Genomic DNA, 26,669 nt, shown 5'->3' with positions numbered 1-26,669 from the left:
TAAACATTTATGTTATCGTGGTGGTTATCTCGGTTGTGTAACGTTAATGCATTTGTGTGTTGACAGACTAATATTTCTGCATTTTTACACATATTAAATGTATTTATTTTTAACTGCAGGGTTGTTGTGTGATCGCTTGATCTTCTGCTACAATGCAGCTAAGCTGAATCGCCCCCTGAGATCAAACAAAACGGAGGTAGGCTTTATACCATATTTATTTTATTTTAGTTACTTTTGTTAGAAATTTGTTCAGGTTATCTTTGCCATAATTCTAGTGAAAAAAACTCAAAAACATGTCATGCAGTCTTGAAATTCACATTTTTTTCACCCAGTTTTTGTTAGTAAATTGTAAAAACACTTTTATACTTAATTGGCCAACAATTATGGAAAAAAACAAAAAAAATCAACTTTGTGATGACCCTGAAAAGTGAAAAATATTGAGCTTGCTATATTTCCATGTTTCACCATTGCTTGAAAATGCTGTTTTTATTTATTGTACCATATTCTCCACAATTACACATTATATTTTTCCCCTAATTTTTTAAATAATAATCTTGAATGCTTTTGCTAAAGATGATGTCTTTGAAAATGGCAACTAGTTGTAATTTTAATGTAGGTACACAATTTAACATAAAGAATGCACAATCACTCGCATGTACGTTCCCAAACATAACCCACTTATGAAATTTTCAAACAAGGGGAAAATAACAACTTGGTTTTCGCATGTGTGTGTGTGTGTGTGATTTGGTCTTTTGGAAGTTGTTTGTCAAGGTCTGCTTGTCAAGTGTCTGCTCCCATTCTCGGATGGACGAGTCTTGTGTAGGAAAGCCACATCGTATTAAGTTACACACGGGCTGCCAATGTGTCTGAAGGAAAAAGCTTTCCTTGGACAAACTACTAAGATTTCAATCTACTGGAATCAGCATTACTTCACTGTCATTAGTGGCCACCTTGCTTCTCACACTGGAATAAACGACTGCTTTTGGAAGTTGTTTTCGTCAAGACTAGAGTCTTAGATTGGGAAACGTGTCTTCAGACTCTGAAAAGCTCAAAGCTGCTGAAGGAGTCTCACGGCATTTGTTTTGGCGTTCCTACCGTCCTTGATGGACAATATGGTTTTTCAATATTAACATTCTCTTGGATTGCCACCCAATGGGGCAGAGGTTCTTCCGACTGGCTTTGGTGTGGGCAGTATGGGTTCGATTGCCACTCTGCGGCAGTGATTTTGAGCGGTTGTCTGTTTCGTTGAGTCCCGTGATTGGCTGGTATTAGCTCCGGCTTCCCCCAGTGATGAATTAATAACTCTAACTAAAAAATTGATTCTGAAGGCACTTAATGTTGGTCATCTCTTGGATGAAAACGTGGTATCTGTTGGGTTGATGGGGTCCCCTTCATTGTAAAACTTCCAGTCTAGATAAGTGACTGTCGTGGAAGTAATTGAGGAATAAAAGTAAAATTTTTAGTCTGTATATTCATTGCTCAAGACCTATACTACATCACACTAAGGTGTTCTCATTTAAATTGAAACAGTTTAGTTGACCGGTGAACTCTACAAAGTTTGGTCGGATAAGACAAAAAGACAGGTTATGTAAACATAAGGTTTATTGCAAATGTGCAGTTGTATCCAAAGAGTGTAACAAACAAATGTTTTCTGGATACTGTACAGCAACAATACCATTATCTTTACCAAACACACAAAGTTTTAGGACTAACTCCAACACGACTTCTCCCTGTGAAATTTAAACACATGGTCCTGGTAGTTTGACTCCTCTTTCTGTTGTTGGGATATCAACAAAAAAAAGGGAAAATAAAGTCTTTGGTAGCTCAAAAACATCAGCAGAGCTTTAAGTATAGAAATAGATTTCTCGCTTGTACTACATACAGGCACTGTTGTCATGCCGTCGTTGTTAAAGTGGCAAACAAAACAGCAGATAGAGATTGTAGACACCTGAAATACCATCTTCTGCTTGTTTGTTTACCTCGGCAAAACTATTTTAGATGAGCAAATTATCTTACAAAACAAACATTTTGTCAAGAGTCAAAAGAAACCATAAGAAATGGAATATGGCAGTTGAAATTACCCCTATTGGCAACAAGCTCCGATTGCAGCCAATACAAGTTATTAATCACAACAGCGTATGAATCAGTCCATCAACTCAATTACATTGCTGGAAAATTTGACCTCCGCTCATCTCGTTGATTATTTTTGTTAATGTGCATCAACAGATATTAAACAGAGGATAAGTCCGTGTTACTGTGCAGCTGGGAATCCACCATACTTTCATTGGGGTATCCAACTGATCCACCAGACGGGGGTTGGGGGGGCTCACTGCGTGTCGACAAATCTTAGGCGGGCCGACAGGAAGTGGCCTCACTCGCGCTCCGACGTTCCGAATTAGCACCGACAGGAAGAGCCCAATCGAGATCAAAAGGACAGTCACTAATGACTCTGTCTGTAAGCAAGCGCTGGTTGGCGTCCGCCGGGCCTACTCTTGATTCTTCCCGCTCGTTTTCTAAAAGAAGACGGCGCAGAACTGGACGGGATGAGAGGACGGTTCGACACCACAGCGCTGGTCTCAACTTTTGTGCTTATCAGAGTCAAGTGTTTGTCTCATCGGGCATTGGCGGACATAAAGCCACGCCCTCAGCGCCACGATGGTTTTTTCAGCGGCAGTTATTCTTTAGCGCAAAAATAGACATGGAGGTCCATTGCTGAAAAGGGACAGTGGCTCTGCCCGCCCCAAGGCAGAGCCACTTACACAGCAGAGCCAGTATTGCGACTGCAGGTCTTCTGCTCAGACATCACCTGGGCACTCTGATTGTCCAATGGGAGCAGGACATCAGTGGGGATGCGAGATTGGAACTTCTCCATCTGCTCTGGACTCGCAAGGTTTTTCAGCAGGTAGTTTTCCCTCTCCAACTGGTCATTCTTTTCCGCTAGCTCCTTGATCTGCTCCTTGAGGATTTCTACTTCCTCCCGCACCGCATACATGAGGTGGTTCTTGACCAGGTCCTGAAATGGCGATTAAATCAGTTTAGTTTGTGCATGGGACTCGTGATAGAAGACTGAACTCCAGATTGATCTTAATTAGGAGCATTTCGCCCTTAAAATGGAATTTTCTATCTGATCATGTATATGCAACCAGTAAATTAGCCAATTATGATGTTGTTATAATTAACGGCATCATGTTGTTAACAATCCAGATGTTGTCTAGTATTCATTCAGTAGTGGGTCAATTTGTCTACTTTAAAACATGCATGCAGTTTGGTTGAGTTAACATTAAGTCAATAATAACAACATCTATACATATATTTTTGTTATTATAGCATGTTTTTCCTGCAAGCTTACCATTGCCTGCTCTATCTTGTTGTCAATAGCCACCACGCTAGCACCAGAGGCACTGCAAGAGAAAAAGAAAACAGACATTTTTAAAACCATAAACTTGTAGACATACAAGAATACAGACATGTATTTAGTACAACTTGTGAATGCAGAGAGATCCAGCAAAAAGACAGGAAAATGGCAGACAACACAGTCCTCTTTGATCAGATGTTTTTTGTTTTGTTTTTTTCTTTCATGCAGCGGTCATACAGTGTGGCCTACTTTGCCGCATACGTGGTTAGAAAATATCAAACTGAATGGAGAAACCCATTTATTGCTCAGTTTCGAAACGTTTTTCGTATATTAATGCTTTTCATGGCAAGACTCATGCTTCAATCATAGCATTTAAATAGGTAAACACCCAATGACATTAGACGGGATGATGTTTACCTGTTGTCAAGTTTGACCGACACGACATCTCCTCCAAGTAGCGAGGAGAAGAAAGATATAGAGAAGTTGTGAAGCTCGTAGACGGCCACCTCCATGGATGTTTTAGCGAACATCTCTGTGCTCATGGTCAGTGCCAGACTCGTTTGGAAAATGCTTTTCGCCACGTTTGCGAGTCAGTTCCGTCTTCTAAAAAATAATGCAGTTAAGTCCGCTTCGTTGCTGTCTGTCGATGCACTAAACTGCCAAGTGGCAAGTGCGGTGTCGAGATTGTTTAAGCTTCGCTTCCTAGCCGAGCGACTGTCTGCTGTGCTATTTTCTGACACCCATCACTATATAAACGCCCGTCCTTGTGACGTCATTTGACGCACGCATAATTTATTCAAATGAGGGCTTCGGAGTGGGAGGGTGTTGCGTTTGGGTGTACTGGGGAAATTTGTTATCGTTTGCAGGGAAAAAAAAGTTATATAGTCTTAAAGCAGGAACAACTTTTACGTAAAATCTAGGCAACAAGAAGAGCAATTCTAGCACGTTTATGGTTAAGGGGTGATCATTTCAAAAAGCTTTTGCAATCACGTTACGTTAGTGCAAAGTGGGAATTATATTGACACTTTGTTCGTTTGTATGGAAGAAATCAAACGAGAAATGAATGTGGATGCACGAGGTGAATGCTCATGATTTTAATTTGGATCAGCCAATGTAGAGCTTTGTTGTTGGCCTAAAATTATGTTTGTGTTACAAACGTGCGGGTGCCCATCACCGAGATAAACAACTGATAAACACGCCTGGATTTTCGCTCATTGCTTCTTTGTGACAGAATGTACAGTCCTTGCACCACATGCGTGGTATCAATGTACTTTTCCGTTCTGTTTTGTGGTTATTTTCCTCTCCTTGTGCGCTCGCGCTTTGTCGCCGTCTCCTGGCCACATTGCATATTACACGCAGAATAAGCAGTGATATGGTGAGATAGAAAATTCCCACAAAGGCTTCAGAGACAACATTTTTATGTACAGTTCAAGCGTCTTTTCCGAGCTTGTCTTAACCTAGAAAATTCAAATCAAGCACATTGTACTTTTGCATACCAGCAACGAGCCAAATCTCACTAGGCGAATCGGTCAACTGGTTTGAACTTTTGACATCATGTTATGTGTATGATGCAATATTAGCAAAGTACAGAGTCAAGATTGTGGTACTTGTTGCTCACAGAGCTCAAGAGGGAGGGAAATAAACATAGGCAGTGTGTTTGCTCAGAATTATTGTGCAATTCTACTTGTTTTCACACGTACAAACACCTTGAACGTGTGTCCGTGGCGGCTGTCACACTGTGTTCCCATTGTATTTGTGTGCTGATTTATTGCTTGCTTCTACTTCCTTTTCAAATGTTTTTGCATGACCCCAATTGTTCCAAAAATGTATAGATCGGCTCCATTTTTGCACGCTAATTTGACTTCATAATCTGATAGAAGATAACGCAATCATCCCTCAGAACTTTGAGGAAAACATTTCACGCAGATTATCAGTTAACTGACAATTCTTCTAAGTGGAATTCTGCAAAACAAAACACATTTGCATGGAATTGCCATGTCACAATGGGAGAAGAACAAGGGACTTCATTCAAAATATGTAAAGGCCGACCTTTTATGGGCCTGTAAGATTAAATTGAAGACCCACTCTGTGAGGTCATGGGGGGCATTTATGGCCAAAGTCTGCGACGGTGCAGCTGTCAGCTTTAATATCAAGCTCTGTGCTCTTGGGGTGACGGGCTAATCTTTTTTGCCCTGTTACAGTTCTCTTATTTAAGAGAGGGGACGTTTGCCACCTCCTTTTCCTAAAGATAACATCAACATCCAATCAAATACAGACTTACGGACACTGTTAAGTTATATACGCAATATCACAGTTGCAGCAATTTAAGGACAGTAAATGTGCCAATTGTGACACTCTTAGATGTACAAATTCCCTCATACCTATGTGGAAAACCTCCCAGACCTGTCTATGTTTGGGTGTATGCTAATCTGTTGAAAAGCTCGTGATGATGGGCTGCTCTTTCCAGCCAAACGTTCCTTGCGCCGCAGCCAACTAGCTTGTATAACACTGTGATTCATCTTCACCAATAGCTCAAGACGACTCGGGCGGAACCATAACACAAGAAGTGTTTTTTAGCCATCCCAAATAAAGACCGCATACCGCTAATGCCAACTGCAAAAATAAAAGTCCCAACCTTCACATTACAAGGCACTGATTTTTGGATTAGAAAAGAACAACAACCAGTGACAACCAATAAATATGAAGTCAGAATATTAAGGAAGTCCTAAACATACTGTCTTTAGTCTGCAATGTACCCCCAAAAAAAGCAATGGTATTTATAGTATTATTGACAGAATGAGTTCAATTTTGAGCTTTGTCAAAGAAATTGCATGTATTAAAATCCCTTTCAGCACTGAATTATAGGTCTTGCTGCACTACTCACCGCCGATCTGGTCTCTTAAATAGACTAGGTGAGTAAGGAGGCGAGTAGTTGAAAGGTCTGTCGTGGTAGCCAAAGTGCTGAAAGTGACAGGCAAATCTCTGGGGCGGATCGGCATGATGGAACGCACATCCCGACAAATGTTGAGGAAATTTAGCCTCGGAGAAACATGTGTGACGCTGTCCCATGTTGGCCTCCAAGTGAAGAAGCCCCCTTTTTGACTCTTGTTCGCTCCCACAATGGCACAATGGAACAATTGGTTAACATCTCTGGACGTGCCGTCATTATTGTGCGTACCATGCTCGGACTGGCACTTAGATTGTTGTGTATGTGTGTGTGGTGACGCTGTGAGCAATTAAGAGGTTAAGTTTGTGGATAACACACACTTAGGGTCATCTGGAAGCATTTTTTTTTACATAACAGCTTGTTTAAGAAAAATCTTCGATTTTTTTTTTCTCTTTTCCGCACATTTTTACTTCAAAAAGGAAACTTCGCGGCACGCCGGCAAACATGATCACAAATTTGGTTTTCTGAAAGAATTTTGAATGTGTTTCTCGTTACATGATTGCTATAGCAATGTAAAGGTTTCTCTTTTTTAATTTTTTTATTTTATTTTTTAAACAAAGCCTACATTCAAAATATCACTCCTGTAGCCTTATAATAGTGTATTTATAATTACATATTTATGTCTATCTTTTTTTTCCTCTTATGTATATTTGATAATTGCCAAACACTAACTTGTGATTGACGCTTTAATCCACTAAAATTGGGGTGTCTGCTTCAAAAAGAGCTGCCTTGCTTTAATAATTCATTGTTTCTAGTTTAAAATGAATCCCTCAGCATTTGATTCTCCTCCAAATCATAAGGAATGAACAAGTACCAATTCGGGGCCTAGTTATGTCATGATGAAATTTCTTTTCCCTTAACCTTAAACAGTCTGTCTGTCATAAAAGAGCATTTGCAATCACTCCCAAACAGAAGAGACCCAACTCTCAAAACTAATGGATTATTTGGGAGAAAAATAATTCCTCTGAGTCGATGGAGTCATTCCAAAATGTCAAGTGCGACTGGCAATTGACAGCATGGCGTTAAACAACAGGGGACCATTAAATGCTATGTCAAAGACCCTGACATTTAATGTGACACTTTACAACTCAAACAGCAGGGGTCTCCTTACAATATATTAGTCAAAAATCACCCATGCATTTTCTGTCATGCTTGACCTCATGACCCTTGCGAGTGAGCTGACATTAGGTGGGATGTCAGATAGATTCGTGGACCGAGCACCTTAAAGACGACGCACATTAGCACTTGTGGGTAATTTACAGACTGAGGTCGAAACCACCTGACAACATTCATCTTTTCAACCTCAGCTGTCGTGACGTTGCGTGGATATATCTAAATAGATATTCGCTTTGGCTCCGGAATGATGACATGACACTGACGGGGACATACTGTACTTTACTGTAGCAGCAATCCAGAAAAGAATCTTTTGGATGCAAACCGTGCTTCGTATTGATGGCAAAGCCAGACGACGCATTAGCTAAGCATTGTCGTTGTTTCCTAGAATGATAGATTTGACCTACTTTGCCTCACAAGGTTGGATTTGTGCAAAAAAAAAAAAAAAAAAAAACTAAAAAAGGCAAATAATGTAGCTTTGGTTGTCAAGGCTTAGAGCAATAACACAAACTACAAATAGACCTTGTTTACATTCCAATCTGAGTATTTTTATTTATTTATTTGTTTATTAACATGTAATTCACTGCTCAAAAAAACCAGAAAATATTAAGAGCTGTAATTTTCATCACATTTTTTTTTAGGATTGAATGGAGTTGAATTTTAAGTTGATGCAGTTTTTAAATACTTTAAGCATCTCAAATGTATGCATTTAAAAGTTATTCTGGGGTATGTTAATACTAATTCCATTGCATTATTTGATTAAATGTGGGCTATCTTGGCACGGCTTGTCCAATCTTCCTTTTAATTTCCCTGTTTTGTGAATTTTTTTGTATTTATTTATTTTTTTGCTCTTGTTCCAGCCGGGTGTGCAGCTGCGAGATCCAAGTCCCAAACAACTGGGACCGCCGACCCCGAGGGGAGCCAAGCCACCAAGTACGTACGTGTATGTGATTTGATTTGATGGTGTTTATTTGCCACGCGTTCTGGTTCCAGCACACCTCAGCGTGTGTGAGTTTTTCGTACGAGGGTGACCGACTCCCCGCTAACACTTGGAAAACACAGGGTCCATTCCCAGAGACTCCAGCAGGTTTTCCCTGCCGAGTTGTGGAGCGAACTGGGTGTCACCTGTGACATTAGGATGAAACAATCAAACAAGTTCCCACGGGTGAATGCGGAGAAAGTTGTGTGTGTTGACAGCTGGTAAACCACTGATTATGTTAATTTCTTTGTCTTTTTTGGCACTTTTTAAAAGTCAAGGAGATAGAACAAGAACAAAAATGAGGTTTCTGATCTATAATAATGCCTCAAATATGTCCCGGATGAAATTTTTAAGATGAAAATGCGTCCTCTGTGGTGAAGATCTCAATTCGACATGCAATTATCTCAGTAATTTTTCTGGATTAATTCAAATTTGCAACCCATTATTGACATTATTACGGATTTTTTTTAAGGAGGGTTAAGAAATGTATAGTATGGAAACTTTGGGAATGTTTTTTAATGACGTATGAATTTGTAATTCATTTTTTAGGTCATTTCAAATTGATTTTATAGCTGATACCAAAGGGATTGACAGACCCAGGGTATCAAATGGTGTGTTTTTTTTTTTTTTTTTTTAACTTTTGAGCAGATTGTGCAAAAAATGCACATAATATTGAGTAGTATTTTCATAGTTACGACCGAGACAATAAATTTCCCGATTACGGGATGAAATAAAATTCTAATCTAATCTAACACTATTTACCCATATTCTATGACACCAAATTTTTCTCTTCAAATGAATCTATAATCATCCTACTTAGTATAACCATATCGTGTACCAACTCACACATCCAAAGGTTAAAGTTTATGCCCTGATTACTACTTATTCTTTAACTTGACTGAGGTTTACATAATCTCCTGTCAAAAGAGGTCATCTTCAAACCTATCGAGTTTTTATTTTCACATACCGTCATTAATTTATGACCTCAAACTATCTCTACAGTAAAGATGTCGGAATAAATCCTATGTGATTGATGCTGTCGCCTAACATATAAACGACTTACGTGGCTCAATATGATGGATATAAGATGTCATTGAATGTTTACATATATGACTTTGAATAATTGCAAGGACAAGGTTATTATTAGTCTTTTCAGCATTGAGAAGTGAAATTAAAAATATGCATTAAAATGAGGCCATTCCCATAATTATATGAATAATAATCATATAATTATATGAATAGTAATCGTTTGTGCTTGTAATGGGACGTATATATTCTAAAAATGAAGACAACTATTGTGAGGGAAATCCGCTCCCTTCAAAACACAAACAGGAAATACTTCACATATGACTCTTGAACTTGCAGTTGCCCGCAATATTCCAGAACCATTTTTTAAACATTTCTTGCTTTCAAAAAAATGGACAGAGGAGCAAGTAAGTCAATAAAATCCTTTCTTGTCGCCGTTGCATAAATGTTCAAGTCAACAGGGTTGCGTGTACGTGAGAAGTGCAAAGTTCAAGACACCGTCCTCGTATCACATTTGGCAAGCACGCCAAGAACACACCCGGCGACACACAGCGATCGCTACCTTTAATGTACACGCCAAGCAAGGTGCGCGCTCACGCCTGAATGTCAACAACACAATACTTTGTGTCCGTGCGTGCAGGCAAAAATAACATGTCAACACAAAAGTGAGTACGCTGTATATGCGCATCAAGTATGTAAAAAAATAAATACAAATACTAAGTACAGTGTGGAAAAAGTGCTGAAAAGGATCAGTAGGTGATGAATATTCAGGATTTTAAAGTCTCTATTCAAGTAAATATTCTTTTTTTTTTGTTAATTCACCAAAAGTTTTGTAAGGTAGAAACAAACGAGTAAAGTTCATTAAAAAAAAATCCCTGTACAATTTTATCCTAAAAAATCCAGGATTATGAAAATCCATTTGTTTCAATAGAACTTGTATCTTTAACAAAACTAATATATTAAACATTGTTTTGAATTTGGGAATGTCAAACTAGTATAAGGGACAGCAACAAACTTCTCAAAGGAAGTCAAGTGCCTAATTTTAACCTTCACAACAAGGAAACATTCAAAACCACAATACACAGTGTTTCTTTTATAATAAGATATGAATCTGACTGATGACTTTGTGTACACACATGCCAACATTGGTCTTTAATTCATGTCTGGAATGTCTAGTGGCTGTTTTTCCAGTTGCAAAACCTCTCAACAAATTTGGCTTTCCTGCTCAACGAGAGGCCTTTTGTTGTACAGAAGGTGCCCACGTCAGCAGCCGCCTTATCTTCAAGTCTCAAACTATAGCAGCAATCCCTTACTCATGATAAAATCAACTTTCTACCTGTGTGGTACAACGGTAAATTGCATTGCATAACAATCAAGTATCTCAATATGGTTTTCTCTATGACCCTTTAAACATTCTAATGATTGACAATCAATTATCAGTTTAAAACTGAGGGCAAACCCTTGAGCAAGGAATTATAATTCACCCCCAATTTGGTCCCAAATAATTGAAGTCACTTATTTATGCCATGGCAAATTAAACATTTAATACACCATACACTCCATTGGAGTAATTCCATTTACTGTATCATCCAGGGGTGGAAATACTGTCTGAAAGGCAGGAAGCCAATTTAGGGAACTACTATATCTTTTGCAGAACAGAAACAAAATCAGGCATTTCTTTTTCCCACACCCTTGTGTTCTATTCTATATCCGTCGTTCACACATTAGCTCATGTAAGCGTGCAATAACAATGTTCTTATTCATGCTATGAGCTCCTCCAATGGATGATATTGTTAACTTGAATTACACCTTTAAAGCACCACCAGGAGTTCCTTAGCAGGCAGATCCCCAAATTGAGCAGAGCATTAAGACTGAAACTGGATGGAGGCTTGCAAAATGTGTCCAAAAATGATAATGAAATTGTTCCTGTTATCTGGCGTGTCTTGCCTGCCACCTTGTGCGCACTCATTGGTTTGCTGCCGTGTCCTCACGTGGCCTCTCAAACAAGCAATGCTGCACTGCCCCTCATAAAAATGTATTGTTAATCCCGTCCTTTCACGCCGACTCTGAGCTGTTAATCCTCTGTAAATCTGGCTCGCTGTCAAGGTAATTATCCTGTCTCTGACCTGTCTTGTCACAGGTAGTCTGGTACATATTAAAGCGCAGGTACACTAGTCAATGTGTCAAACACCTTGAGAGAAAATGGTTGTTATGTGATGTCATGCTGCACACATGAGATTAAAACATATTATAGATCAGGGATGGGCAAACTATGGCCCGCAGGCCACATACGGCCAGCGGGGCTATTTAATCCGGCCCGCCGACGTTGTCCAAATGTTTATATATTTATTTTTTCCCCAAGATGGCGCCGTTACGAGGAAGCCAGTGGCAGTAGCTCTGGACACTCTTATTTGTTTTTCGTGTTTTACAGCCCCTCTATCTTTTCTTAAATGACATTTTAATATTTCTTAATACACTCCTTTTTACTTTATTTTGTACTTTATACTTTTTACTTTATAGATGAGTGATGAGTATGTTAATACTTTAGTCTTTTTTTCTGTTTATGTTTCATATGTACTGTTAACGGATGCACTTTTTTATATGTATCATATCTTGTGCTGACCCGGGCCCATCTGTCAAATTTTTAAAGTCAATGTGGCCACCGGGACGAAAAGTTTGCCCACCCCTGTTATAGAATTTGTAGCTCTCTTAGATTGCTCATTGAATTTGTTTTTTACTGGATCACTGTGTGTCTAAGGTCTTTAACGGTGATAAAATGTTAGATTAGAGGCTTTATTTGTTTCCTTTCTTTATGTAAATTGTATGAGAATGCTTATGGAATGCTTTACTGACTGACACAACTGGTGAAAGTTAAGGACTTTCTGCAAAATGTGCGTGTTTCCTCGAGCAGAGATAATGCAACCACATTTTGATGTAATAGTTCCTCCCTTTGGCTGCTAGGTTTCACATTACACAATATATTTTGTCAGTGAAGCACAGTTATGTCGACGCTTAAGATGCCTTCTGCAAAATATTGGAGGAGGTAGCGTTCATAAAAATAAAAAAAAGTAATATTATGATACGTGCAATACGTCAACCGTGATTAATTGGTCAATCCTTGTTAATTTATCCTAGTGTCCTATTCAGGGTAAACCTCGCCTAGTTATTGGCGATAGGAGAGTTATGCAAGACAAATAAATCAATGTTTTGGTTTGACTCAATCATCATATTGTGTGGTGTGCCCAAATTTTTAGGAGAATCTGAAAGTTCAGTTGTTTTGTGTCTTTTTATCAAGATTTATTGATAGCATACACATACAAAGCAAGAAGGCACGATAAGATTGGTAATGCTGTACTATGGCTTAAGTAGTTATTTTTTGCCGTATTTTCTTTTGTTTTTTTTTTATCAGCCTTTTTATCAAGATGACCCTACAATAGAAGAGACTATTTAAATGTTCATCGGAAAGACAAAAATTAGAAAATTGCCTTTCATCAGGCGGTTGGGAGACAAAGTGGCCGTGCAAACAACATAACAGGAAAATACAAACATGAGTGAAAATGAGAAGGAAAGCAACAGAGGCAAAAAAAGGCTTTCGCAGCTGTTGTTAGGTGGCGTTTCCTCTGATTGGAGTCTTTGGCTGTACTCCCAGTTCTTGAGGTAAACGTTTCAACGTTCAAGACATATGACTTGACCTAAATGCACACTTACAGTGGGAAAAAATAATGCCAGGCTGTATTTTAGATAGGAAATCATTTGTCAATTGAAACTGAGTTTTTTTTTTTTGGTGTTGTTGTTGTTGTTGTTTTGGAGCTTCTGGATGAGGAGGGAATGATTTGCTGATTAGAAAACCATATTGCAATGCCATTAGAAATCTGGGAACTGGATCACATGGTTGGAGGCAAGTGGGAAAAAAAATAGTGTTAGCCCCTGTCTTGTAATGGGATTATGGTGATAAGAAGGGTCTAATTGTCTAATCTGTACTGTGACGTGTCGCATTGTGTTTGCGTGGTAGATCCATGACGCACTATTTGAAGGATTATAGTGGGACAGGGTTTTTTTTTAATGTACTGTCATGATGCATATGCGGATTGTATTATTATTATTATTAGTGTTGCATTACAGTACAGTATGCATATGTACCGTATTTGTGTGTATTAATTTGTCTTTAGTTCTATGGGGAAAACGTTGATTTGAGATACGAGCTCAGTCCTGGCAGGCAGTGAGCTCGTATCTCAAGGTACCACTTTACCTGTCATATGCTTATTTAAATGACATCAACCCCTACTCTGATTTGACATTTTTATGTGACTACATCCATTTACAACTAACACTGCTTTTCCTTGTCAAGGTCACGGATGGGGGTGCTGGAGCCTAACCCATATGAATTGAGGTGAAAGATGGGCTACACCCTAAACTGGATGCCAATGAGTTATGAGGAATTCGCAGAGACAGACAAACATTGGGCCTCACAATCATACCACCACCCAGAGGGTGTCAATCCCATGCTGCCCCCACCCAAGTCAGGTGAATATACCAATACACTCTTATTCTAGTCCAAGAACTTAAGTTGCACTTTTACACCCTTAAATGACTATTCTCTGGCCATAAAATCATATTCCACATGTGTAGGTACCAATATTTTTGCGTAAATGCTGTTAAATTTTCCGGTGTTTATTTTTTGTGTAATGTGTAAATATACCAATGGACCCAGACATTATTTTTTTAACATTGGAAGTAAAATAATAGGAGGATACAACATATAGCTGCATCTGTATTCTACATTGCAGATGGAAAAAGCAACTGTTATTATTATTATGATTGGTATCTTAACTTTCTTTGGTGGGAAAATAGATGTGCGCAAAGTAGTTGGAAGTTCACACATTATTTAATTGACAAAATATTGTGTGTTAGGGTAGGATTACCCCTGTTTTGCCAATATTGGCATAATGTTTGGTCTTCTTGTTTGTTATGTAACAAGGCGAGAACAGGGCACGGTCTTTGAGGAGTTAGGCGCCAAAATAATGTTGCTATTTTTCTACGGTCATAACAATTAGTCATGAGACAACCTTCATCTGCTATCATTTAAAAAGACTTCTTTTACAATGACGCCTTTTTCTCAGTAATATCCCAATTTCTTGACTAGCTGAATTCCGTTTTTATAAGTGAAAGGATTGTCAACGGAAGCTTTTCACTAAAGCGAAAGAGAAAATAAAAGACATAACACACTAAGACACTGTTGACATAAGAAAATCTCCTTGGGCCCCCCGCCCGCCTCTCGCCGCTCTCCACACCAAAGCACTCTGAGGCTCTGAAAAGTTATGACCTCAAGTGTTACGTAAATTTCCCCTTCTTTTGTCACATCCCGCTAGAGCAGCCGGCCTCTGCTTCCCTTTTTAAATGCCGGCCTGCATTAAGAGCAGACAGAAATGGGTTGGTGGAATAAATGGGGCTTTTATGTCTGAGTTCTCCACAAAGATGTGGATGGTTACCTGAGTGGAATCTGCATAAGCATGTTTGAACTGTTTGTACCGTATTTTCACGACTGTAAGGCGCGCCGCATTATAAGGCGCACCCTCAATGAATGACATTTTTCCATATATAAGGTGCACTGTATTATAAGGTGCAATGGATTATAAGGCGCACTGTCTATTTTGGAAAAAAATAAGACTTTTAAGTGCGCCTTATAGTGGTGAAAATACGGTAATTGCTATTGACTTCCAGGTATGAAGCACTCACTACTTTACAGTCACCTCTAGAGCCAGCCATCGTTGATGTTTTTGATTTTTTTGTATAAAATCTTGCAGTGGGGGAGGAGCTATATGATGGAAGATTTTGTAAACTAAGATGGCTTCTGGATATTTAACAGTATTGTTTCAGTTCAGGCGTTTGTGTTTTTTTAATATCCGACAATGGTGGTTTTTCGTTTTTGGTTTTCTGTTTTTTCCATATATAAGGCGCACTGGATTATAAGGCACACTGTCTATTTTGGAGAAAAATTAAGACTTTTATGTGCGCCTTATAGTCGTGAAAATACGGTAAGTAGAATGCAGACCTGTTAAAAGGGTAATTCTTACAAAAATGAAGGATGGTGATTTTTGTCTTGAAGATCAAGCCTGTTTCTTTCACACAGAAACAAGATTCTTTGTCGTAATGACTTCAATGATAGCATCAGAGTACACGGAGTGAGGGCATGGAAATTTGCAGCTTCCTTCATCTGAGCCCATAGCGAAAACTTTCATTTTTTTTCCAGTCCAATTTTTAGTTTCCATCCAAAACGGGAATTCACAGAGACGACGAGAAGAATAGATAGAATGAATTCCTTCCCCCATTAATCTTTCTTATACTTGGAGAGCATACGAAAGGAACAAATTCTTTGGCGCTCGTCTAACAGGAGTTGGCCAAAAGGGGAAACTTGATTTCCGTCGCTTTATGGCCAGCACGCTACTTTCTTGTCTGTCAAAGTGCTCAATTTAATAGTAATTGCAATATATTTGCTTGCAAAAAATTACTTGCATGCAAGTACATTGTGTAATATGCAAGGAATACATACAATGTGTGTCAATGTTAATGGAAGAAAAGACTTTTCCGGCATTTCTACTTCTGCCCTTGATGAAACTATTATTTTTACATGCAGCTTATACGGTCTTAATGTGAGTCATTTTTTCCCCCATCATGCCTCACTGGAAGGAAGGCAAAATGAGGTTATTTAAGGTTGGTTTTAGAATGAAATAGAATTCTGACGGCTTTAAGATGCCAAAGAGTTTATGGGTGCAACTCTTAGCAACTTTTAGCTAAGGGGAACATAGAGATACAAATGAGTTCTTGGACAGGATGCATCTTGTTATTTGTACTCATTTGACTCTGCATTTACGCGCCCCCTTATCTCACACTCCATCTGAAGGCTGGGGAAACATCCAAAAGCAATCATAGATTTACTGAAACTTGGCATGAGGGGTGGTGTTTCAAATTTCTCTCTTGCAGGCTTTTGTCTGATTGGGAACGGAGCCAGGGATAGAAAATAAGGAAAGCACAGATTGCGAGCCAACTTGAACTTTATGTGGCATTTTCTAGCCTATGAGAAGTTTGATATGTTTCACAATGTTGTCTTCTTTGTGTCATTACAGTCTCTTGCTTGCAGAATATTTTAGATTTGGGCCCAATAGTGTGTCTGTTTTAGCAAAAGTATTTGGTGCCCTTAAAGGTAATTTGCATGGAGAGAAGCTCAATTGGAATTGAGTTTTTGTGAGGATTGATAACGAGTTGTCACGTTTTGTTGGTTTTCTCCACCAGAATGTGCCTTGCTCATGAGGAGAGGTTTTTCCTAATCTGTGCCGTACCTAAAGTTATTAGGATCCCCAAAACGTAGGGTCATTCCATCAATCCATGCCATTGAATCTCTGAAGGAGTCTTTCTTTCCTCGACAGCCAATAAATTGGATATCAAGTATTAAAAAGAAACACCATGCTAATATTTTAGATTCTTGCACGCCACCCTGCAGGCCAATGAACAGAATAGTGCACTGGGCCCGTCTTGCATGGGTTACGTAAGGTATGCGCACATCTAATGTCTATTTTAAGGTTGTAATTGTATCATATTGACTATTTGTGAAACTATTAGTCAGCGTTGTCTGCTCTCAAGTCTCGGAAAAGTGTGCGCGCCGGTGTGTGTGCGTGTGTTTGTGTCTGTGTTGACAGACTTCTTAACTATCTGAAAGGGTGCCATTGCCAAGGTCCAAATAGATAAGCCCAGTGCACAAGTCTCCAAAATCTCCACCCCTCAATGTACTGCATTATATAAGGCCAAATGCTGCCAAAGAACTGCAAAGTCGTCTGAAACGTCAAGTTAGAAATCGGGAAAACGAGGCGTTATGCATTTGAACAAAGAGCCGTTTATGCCTCATTGTTTTTGGCATAATTCGCTTTTTCCCCAACGTTGTCTTTCAGTTTTAATCGGCATCGTATTATAAGGTGTGTTTGCGTGACAAAGCCAAAAGTTTAGACTTCCAAACGCTCGTTGCAGACACCACAACATATTTTAAGGCTTGCCTTCAGCACATTCCTAGACGCATGGATATTAGTGTTATGATGACGAGCAGTTATAATTACAAGAGAGAAAGTCTATTGTATCTTGTTTTTGGCATAATTTTCATGCTTTGAGATTGCCAATATTTTCACACTTATGCATCAATGGCATTATGGCCGTCGATGCGGGAAAGGACAAGGTTTTATAAAGGTGCTGATGAGAAGCTCTTTGTAATCAGCAAGCTGTGATGTGGAGGATTTGACTATCTAAGGAGTATAGATTTATAATCCACCTTTAGCACATGTCTGAGTCACCAGTTATGGAGGATGGAAAAGCTGAGCTGGATTTGTTAAGGTTGTTCAGGACAAAAGTATTAGAGTGTTGGGTCACCTTTGTCAACTATGTATCCCCATCAATTGTGTTATTGAGGAAAATATAAGGTTATACGCCGTGTAAATTACACGTTTCTCTATTAAAAAACTATGCTGCAAAGAATCAGTCTATTTTGCAAGAAAATTGTAACTTGTTGGTTAACATTCAGATTATTTGAGGTCATCATTATTTTCAAGTATTTCGCATAACCAAGGAAAATAGTTGTTAAAGTCGTATTACATTCTCCTGCGGATAGGCTCTACTTGTACAGTAAAAAAAAGACATTTGCAAATTATGCAAATACAATGAAGACCAAAAAGATAAACAGATTGCTATTTGTGTCAAAGGAGTGACATATATGAATGTCATATAAGTGTGATCTTGCATCAAGCTGCAAGATTGAGGGTGTGTCTTGTTTTTTGCAAGCCTCTTTGGGCGCTAAATGTCAAGCATGCAACATGAATCCTAAAACAAAAATCATCCATTTGGCAGCCAGACAAAAAGGTTCAAAGAGTCCATAATGATTTTAAGCTTGCTACTTTCTGCCTAGAACCAAATAATTGTTTTTTTCTTTTATTCACCTTCATTTCTTTTGCAAAAAAGTCCCATAATAGCCTCAAAATAAAAGCTGACTCAATGCACTGCATCCTAAACAATGTAAACTGTGAGTCAGGTAGATCGTATACAGTTAAAAATTCGATTTGGGTCCAATTTTGTCTGCGCTATTGCTGTGTTGTGAAGTGTCCTCTGCATGCTTCTGGGATAAATTCATTTTATATGTGACCAGAGGTCGTGCATACTTCCCACAGAAGCTCATCGAATGTTCCCGCATAACCTTTTGCCCATGAATTCAATAAATGCTTCTTGCAGCGAAGCTATTTTTCGGTCTGAATTTGGATTGCAGAGCGGAGCATTTCCTCCCCATGGGGTCTGCGACACAGCTGGATACTGTCTCCACTACATTGTTGGAAGGCCGCTCAGTAGCCCACTGGACCATGGCCAGCGCTCTTTGGGGATCTGAGGCCGGCTTGAGGGACATTTTCAGCCATGAGCTACCGGGACATGAATGTCGGGGCAGATTGGACAAAGTCTTTTTTCGAACTCTATGCTAGAAACGTTTGTGGAAACACTTACCGACCGACTACTTGTTTTGGGGAAAAGTTGATCTTAAGTTTTTGGTTTCAGTAGCAAATTGATTGTGAGAAGGAAAAGGCTATTGTCTGAGTCTTATTGAATGATTTTTTTTAAAAATGTCCTTTTGTGTCTTAGCTCCAAATCCACATAATTTATTTGAACTATTATGGATTTTGATTATTAAGACTGGGGCTAAGTGCTCTTTGCCCCTCCTTAACGTGGTACGCCGGGGTGTTTAGTGGCTTCCAAATATCGACGAGTGACAGTTTGAAAGAAAGGTTAGCAAAAGTAGGGCTCTCGTCTAAGCGATGGTTGCTTTCTTAGCCTCAAAAGGGAGTCTGCTTATTTCCTTTTTAGTTTTATTCGCAGGAAATCAAGCCCAATCCCCTGCCGTCTTGCTGGCTCGATATCCTAGCAAAATTCATTTTCAGTCCATTTCTGTGATCTTTCTATCATTGGTAGCAGGTTTCCTGGCCGTCTATGTTCTCCTGTTGCTAAGCAAATGTTCCTAAAACTGCCCCACATGTAAGATTTGACATCCAGAAGGAGGTCAAACCCTAAAACTGGGGGATCTTGGCCCTTACTCAAAAAGAGCTTTTATTGATTATTACTATTCTTGATGGTGACACTAAAGTCTAGCCGTGACGGCTCTTGAGGAACACGAACAGTTTCAGGAACAAAGTGTACCGAGTGCATGTAGGCACTGTTGGTGTGGAAACAGATGCGTGATCATTCTGGCACACGTTGCGTCTGATGCGTAAAGGTCAACCCTTTATTATTATTTATTTATTTTTAAATCTTATTAAAGGTTTTGCCATTGCCTCCACCCCTCAATGGGCTCTTTTTTCAATTGGCAACTACCCACTTGAAAGCTAAAATTAACAGTGACTTTGGATATCAGTCTTTGGATGATTTACTGGATTTAGAAACTATTTGATGTGTCTGCTCTCTGTCTGGTTTTAGGAGTCTGGCCTGGCCTGCCTTTCTTGTTTCAGCCAAAGCGCCATTTACCTTCCTAAGCTAGGTGACTGTTATCTGCGTGATTATTAAGGGTGTACTCTCACATACTTTTAATGACATACTGACAGCAGTCACGCAAACGTTCAGCGGCAAGTGCCAAAATGCCGCAGACCAAAATACTCTGACATATATACACACTTAATTCATCTTCCTTCAGGATAATCACTCCAAATGCCTATTTAGAACATTTTTTAAATGTGTGTGTGTGTGTGCAGGAGCTATAGTACCTTAGCCAACTACAGTTTTTTTCCCTTTTGTTGCAAAGTAAGCTTGACTAATCTGTAAATATGAACATATTATCAAAGTATGACTGTGCAAATACAGACTTTAATAAATAATTAATCTTGGTCTCCGTCTAAGAGTAAAGCTGATGACGTATAATGCGGGGCTGTCAATAATGTGACAATTAAAAAAGATTATTTTAATTACAATCTATGAATTACAGGTCCATTACACTTGTTATGTATTAATTAAATAGTTTACGGGGACTTCAGATTTTAAAATGAAAGAATTTTGACTAATAATTAGGTTGTGTGGACAACAAAGCTGAACTGGAAATGGCAGAATCAATGGTGAAATCTTTCCTGCCATCCTTAACTGAAAGTTAAACATTTATATCAAATGTCTTATTTCATCCTGCTGGATAAACATCCAATACATTGTTAACCATCCCTATCTTAGACAGGTCAGACACAGGTAAAAATTAACAAAGTTTTGTTTGGTAGCGGCAATTATTTAGTAACTAGATAAATACTGATAGGGATTATCCCTGTTGATAAACACTGGAATCTAAAGATAACGTTTATCCTTGACATTAATAGACTATGCTGAATCTGGGTTTATAGGAGGTGTGTTGAATAATTACACTTAAAGTGACCTTTTCCCTTTCTAAATTCGACAAACATTCTCATTTTATACATCTGCAGTAACGTAAGCAAGGGCTACTGTGGTGCAATGTGAAGTCCAAGCTGCTCTTTTTATGTGCTACGGTTAGATTCCCAGCCAGTGTCCCAATATGTCTACAATAAAAAAATAAAATGTGGGTGGGTTTCATTAGGAAGGGCAACCAATATAAAAACCACGCTAGATTTTACCATGCACGTTTTGGAAGTGTCTCACTGTAACAATCTATCCTAGTACAATTTTTAAATAATGCTGCAAATTATGGTATAGTTATTCATTCAGTTTCACTATAATATATCACACTTACTATATAATATAATATATTTTTAACAAAATGATTGTATTCATTTGATGATATCCAGATTAAAATACTGTAAATAAGAATTACTGCATTTTATAAATACAGTATTACATGAACAAAACATCTCTAAAAAAAATTCCAAGCATATTCTACAGAACCTACACTTTTCTTTTTTTAAGGGTAAACAAAGCGTTGCTCCAACAGGTGATGTTCTTCTCATAAAGACGCTGTCAGATCGCTCCAAATATTGTGAGCAGTTTTCCTATTGAAAAGCAACTCACATTTATTTTATAAAACAAAAGTGGCAGGAATGTTTTTTTTTTTTTTAACATGCTTCTTGGCCCACAACATGGGGAAATAACTTGCCTTTAGCCGTTTGGGTTTGAAACATATCTGTGATAAGAATCCTGCAACTTTTCTGTTCTCGACCAACTCATCATGCAAAGTAGCCAGTGATAAGTTTTGTCACAAATTGCTGTTTTATCTGGTTGGAATAAAGGCTAAAAATGTCCTGTTTGTCAAGTATCTGTAATGGAAAGAGTAGAACTGCTCATTTGGGGTTTAAGTCATTCGAGAGTATTTGCCAAAAATACTAGCAATCCATCTGGCTGGATTTATCTTTTCCTCGGAAACTCTGTTTTATAAACACGATTTGGCAGTGAGTCGAATGCAAGTTTTAATTGATGGCGCATCATAAAATTTCACCTCAATGAATTCCGGAGCCTTACAATAATTGTTTTGTTCTCTGTAGGTTGAACTTTGTTTACGTCACGACTTTTCTCCCTAACAAAATGCTTTGTTTAGAATTGTGAATCTTGGAGAGGCGACTGGAAACACATCTTGCGATGTTCCATTCCATTAACGATACGTATTCCAGCCAGTCAAACAGGTTGCAGAGGTTAAAAAAGGGATTCTGATGTTCAGACGCATATCAGATTGGCACGCTGATATAAATAGAAGACCTTTGGACTCTTTTATGTTGGTAATTCCCACCAGGAACATTTTCATAGCCACAATGAACCTCTTCATCGTAATCTTATAAAACACTGGTGGGAAAAACTGCTGATGCGCAGAACCCTTACTAGCCACCAAGTTTCTTCCAACATCAAAACCCTCCTCCCCACACTGTACAGTCTCAGCAAGCTGCATGTATGTGTAAGAAAAAAATGCAGGATGTGAACAAACCTGTGGAAGAAGAGCAAAATAGACAGCATGGTCTGGTCTATGTTGCTATCGCAGATTCCCTCGTTGAGCAAGAAGCAAGGGTCCCTGACCACCGAGTCCAGCGAGTCCTGTCGCATGATGTTGTTCAGCTTGTCCGTGTTGAGGTTTTGGTAGACCAGCTGGTTGCGGAGCTGACGGAAGTGACTGACGCTCGGCGCGGTGGGGCTCGTTGGCGTGGCACTGGGGCCCCGGGACGCCGAGTCATCGCAACCGTTGGCTAGGTCCAGGCAGCAGCTGCAACAGTCCAAGCCAATGGGAGAGCGGCACTCATCGTCTGACATCTTGGAGGACAGACAGGTGGATGAGGAGGTCCTGGGAGGCCCAAGCCCAGAAAAGTTATTTAAGTAAATATTGCGCATGCATTCCTCCACTCTAAAGACGGAGAGTCTGCCTTACCGTTACGCTGGCAGTCCACAAAAGCTGCAGTGTTATTTCTCCCTGAAAAAAAGTGCAGCCCCAGTGGGCCACTTGTCCTCAGATCACCCCTCCCGCGGAACTGCCGAGTCGAGCCTTTTGTCCGGGGCCAACGCTAACTGCCGCTGCCGTCTCGCTACTGTTTCGTGAGAAGGCGTGAGCGGCCACCTTCCTTAAACACACAACCGCATTCACTCATGAATGCATTCGGCAGGAGTGTACTTGAAAGCAACACCCAGAAGCTGCTTATCACTTTTTTTCTTTTTTTTTTTTTTCTCCCTTGCACTTTTTTTCATTATCGAGTTGTGCTTGAGGACAGAGAGGGCAGACAGGAGCAAAGGCAAGCACGGAGACGGAGAGGGGCGGGGACAGCATTGTGATTGGTAAAGAAACAAAACAAGCACTGTTGGTAACACACACCCCAGGTCCTCCTCTTTTAGATTTTAGCCTGGGCACTGCACACGTAAGGGGAAAGGGAGATAGACGGTGAGGGAGGGAAGCTTTTTTGGAGCATGCTGGAAACGTGCAGCTAAATCCTGCCATGCTGACAACATGAGAAGCGGCTTGAGGGAACACACACAACGAACGCCACGCTTGCAGGAATTCATTGCTGAGTTGTGGAAAAAAGAGGAGGGAAAAAAACTAAACCTAAGGATATGTTGTATGTAGTTGGAGTCAGACATAATAATAATTATTCATGTTCCTTTAGGCTGTTCTTTAATTATTATTATGATCATTATATTTATATTATCATTTAGTTAACTTGTTTTGGTTAACTTGTTACCATCCGTTTTTACTAGCGCTTTTTCTCATTAACACGTGTATGATTTGTCATAAGCCATTTGAAAGGTAATTAACAGACAACCAATCACAATCTGGCTCCCACCTATAGCCAATTTAGTGGTCTCAGATAAAATAACATTTGAAAACCACTCAAAAGAACATTCACAACAATAATTATTATTACTGTGATCCTAATTATGTTTGGTCTAAGTGCTGGTCTTTTTAGATACTCAAGGCTTAATTATAACACTCAGTAACAGTGCATGTTGTTCCACAATGACATAAAGATAGTAATTACCAATGATATGTGTCCCTTTAAGGCAGCGATCTCGTCCCATATCGCAATTTTAAGTAAGATTGGAATCAATTGAGCATAGTTTTATTGGCTTATTTTGTACAATATGGCATGATTTGCTCTAGAAAAGAAATAAAATGAAGCACTTCCCTCTTGTGGTTAGGTGGTAGCACAGCAATTCGTTTTGTAGAGCGCCCCCTAGATGTTTTTATTACATAAGAATAGAGAAATAAATAGAACCTAACTGTTGATTGTTTCATGACTCGTGTCGGGAATCATTAATTGATTATTTCAGTGATCACATATATAAATAATATGCATCAATTGTCCAGTAAGAGTCGAAAAAAAACTAAAAAATGATGTGACTTTGGTATATATTCATATCAGGCTGCCTATTACTGTCCAATTTGTGATCAGCAAAATAGAGTAAGTAGTCTTGGCTCTCTGTTAACATCTGTTGGTTGGAAATGTCTTTAGAATTGTGCACTCATGCCAACATTACATTAATGATTCATTTGATCAAAACGGCTAGTGTCCCACAGCTGTTAAAAGTAGGTCAATGTGGGCAAAACAATCTCTGGAAATAATAGACAATAATTCAGACACAAGATTGTGTGTCCTTGTGCAAGTACAGCATATTTATTGTAAGTGGAATGTTGTGATCTTGTTGCAAGAGTGTCTTTGTCGGATAACCAAAACAGCAACCCAAAATAGGGCCATCTGTATCACATGTTTCCATAAAAAATTGTCTCAATAGATTTATGTTTTATTATGTTACTCAATTAATGATGTGGACAATCAGATGGTTGGTGGTTAGAATGAAATGTCTGCTAAACTGCATCACTCTTAACTTTAAAGAAACAATAAGTCCATAATTAAATAATCAGCTCCACACATACTCCCAAAAAGATTTTTTATAAAAATCGGAAACCTGAAATGTCTACCAAATGTCATTCCTTCCACAATTAACAGAACATTTTACTTTTAATCCCCAAAAACATGCATTTTTTTAACCCCCCAGTTGCTCTAAAAAAAATACCACCATAGGAAATAAGGCAAAATACTTCTTTAAAAAGGAAAAAAAAATGTGTTCTGCTGATTACTAATCTGAAATGTTCCATATTTCACTCAAACCCGATGAAACATTTCAATTTTCCCCTCATTTTCAAACACTATCCTCGATAAATGTTATTCACATGCAGTTCCTGTCATCAATCACTGTTATTTATTTTTTTCCAGATGTACGTTAGTAGTCATATATTGCCACTTGAGGGCAATGGCAGTGGCCGCAATAGTAGCAGCACCACAGTGAAAATTGCTCTAAATTCATCCCTGCCTGGAAGCTGTAAGCGGTCAGACAGGATCGAATTCAAACACTGCTATCTGAGATATGGCATTTATCCCCTAAACTTCCCTTCATGGTTCACTCGTCTTTAGAAAGCGGAGCCTGGAGCAGCCTGCTTGTGCTCCACCACTCGTCATTGCAGTTACTCTTTCATCGCAGGCAGAAGAGAATTTAGCCCAGAGTCAAAATCGGTACTGTTGCTGCAGATTCAGACCATGATTGGAGTCAAGAAAGTATTTAAGATTTTTTCTAAAATGGAAGTGGGGATCCCAGCAAGCTTCTGTTTTCAAGGTCAAACCTCCCTCTGGGCACTTGCACAGTGTGGCTTTCATCTGAATCTCTCTCCACTATGTCTTCTTTATCATCTTTGACATTATAACTACAACTGTTTGGCCTGACTTTTACATCCTATCAGCTTTAGACAGCATGTGTGACTTGTTGTATTCAGCGGAAAACCCCACGCAGTGCTTTGTCACATGTGCTTTCTTTGAAAACTAAAAATAATCGAGTTGTTGTTTTTTTCTATACTTGCCTCAACAAAAAAAATCAATGTAAGGAACACATGTTTGAACTGTTACGTTCTCCCAACAACTTTAGGCTACACTCTGGTTTAGTTAGTTAGTTTACGTATAAAAAGTGTTTTTTTCTGTTTTATTATTATTTATTTTTGATTTAAAAATTGCCCATTGCAATAATGACATGAGCCATTTTTTTATTGCCAGAGTGGGTGTCAGGGGTGATCATAATCATGCAAAAATAAATAATATGAACATATAAAATAAGATAATTGGTCAAAATTGCTTTCTAGGTTTTAGAACAGCACCTGTTGATTTGGCATCCACTTGACAGCCTACAAGAGATTTTGTTCAGTGATGTACTACATTATGTTACACTTGTTATTCCTGTTGTATTTGTTCAATGTATTGAATTTAATTAATAAGGGAAGGGGCCGAGCCCCGTTTGCCAAAAAACCCCGATTGACCAAGAAGACAATGAACTGGTGCAAAACATTGGGGGCTCCCCAGTGGGCTGGCTGGTCACGTGTCCACGCCAGGGAGACATTCAGTCCCCGATTGTGGAGCGAGCGCTCTTTTTTTTTTTCCTGTACGATGACGGAACACATGCAATCTTGCTTCACTCCAGGATTTTTCTGGCTTTTTGAAGAAATGTTCATGTGTTTTGTTTGTTTGTTTTTGCAGCCAAGTGCAATTCATTCTTCCACCGGACTTCACTGAGCTTCAAACACGTTGATCTCGTCAAGTGTGACTGTCACGTCGAATGGTCGCTTTGGAAGAACACTGTGAGTAGCACACATCATCTTGTTTGTGTGTGTGTGTGTGTGTGTGTGTGTGTGTGTGTGTTTCTCTCTTTTTTTTTTTGCATTGACTCTGAGATGAGACAAAGCAATGTGGATGGAGTTCAAGCCTTACTCAGAG

At 39.0% G+C, this 26,669-nt stretch overlaps 2 protein-coding genes across 4 annotated transcripts in view; one reads left to right on the top strand and one right to left on the bottom strand.

The window, feature by feature from the left end:
- Window positions 1-1,584: 1,584 nt before the first annotated feature.
- Window positions 1,585-23,104, bottom strand: tsc22d3 (TSC22 domain family, member 3). Of its 3 annotated transcripts, none has more exons than XM_077732137.1 (4): window positions 22,793-23,104; window positions 22,358-22,677; window positions 3,350-3,401; window positions 1,585-3,013 (listed from the first exon to the last, which is right to left on the bottom strand). In XM_077732137.1, exons 2-4 carry the CDS (start codon window positions 22,675-22,677, stop codon window positions 2,756-2,758), a joined length of 630 nt encoding a protein of 209 aa, XP_077588263.1. In that variant the 5' UTR covers window positions 22,793-23,104; the 3' UTR covers window positions 1,585-2,755. The 3 variants fall into 3 exon arrangements, with proteins under 3 accessions (XP_077588263.1, XP_077588262.1, XP_077588264.1); XM_077732136.1 differs by having other exon boundaries at window positions 22,358-22,708; window positions 22,793-23,103; XM_077732138.1 differs by lacking the exons at window positions 22,358-22,677; window positions 22,793-23,104 and adding an exon at window positions 3,773-4,100.
- Window positions 8,292-26,669, top strand: part of mid2 (midline 2) — a 77,398-nt gene continuing 59,020 nt past the window's right edge. The window contains exons 1-3 of the mRNA XM_077732134.1: window positions 8,292-8,348; window positions 13,769-13,944; window positions 26,433-26,533. The gene's annotated coding sequence lies outside the window, so the exon portion shown is untranslated. The remainder of the gene's footprint in view (window positions 8,349-13,768; window positions 13,945-26,432; window positions 26,534-26,669) is intronic.

Source organism: Stigmatopora nigra, chromosome 14, assembly GCF_051989575.1.
Source record: "Stigmatopora nigra isolate UIUO_SnigA chromosome 14, RoL_Snig_1.1, whole genome shotgun sequence".
In the NCBI taxonomy this organism is placed as follows: domain Eukaryota; kingdom Metazoa; phylum Chordata; class Actinopteri; order Syngnathiformes; family Syngnathidae; genus Stigmatopora; species Stigmatopora nigra.
Note: the sequence above shows the minus strand (reverse complement) of the source record. Positions and strands in the feature narration are given on the sequence as shown.

Excerpts from the sequence above, each read along its gene's own strand:
- tsc22d3 (XM_077732137.1), bottom strand. The coding sequence starts at position 22,677 with ATGTCAGACGATGAGTGCCGCTCTCCCATTGGCTTGGACTGTTGCAGC. Across the intron at positions 3,402-22,357 it reads ATTTTGCTCTTCTTCCACAG|TGCCTCTGGTGCTAGCGTGG; the intron begins GTTTGTTCACAT and ends TTTCTCTTGCAG. Across the intron at positions 3,014-3,349 it reads ACAAGATAGAGCAGGCAATG|GACCTGGTCAAGAACCACCT; the intron begins GTAAGCTTGCAG and ends TCGCCATTTCAG.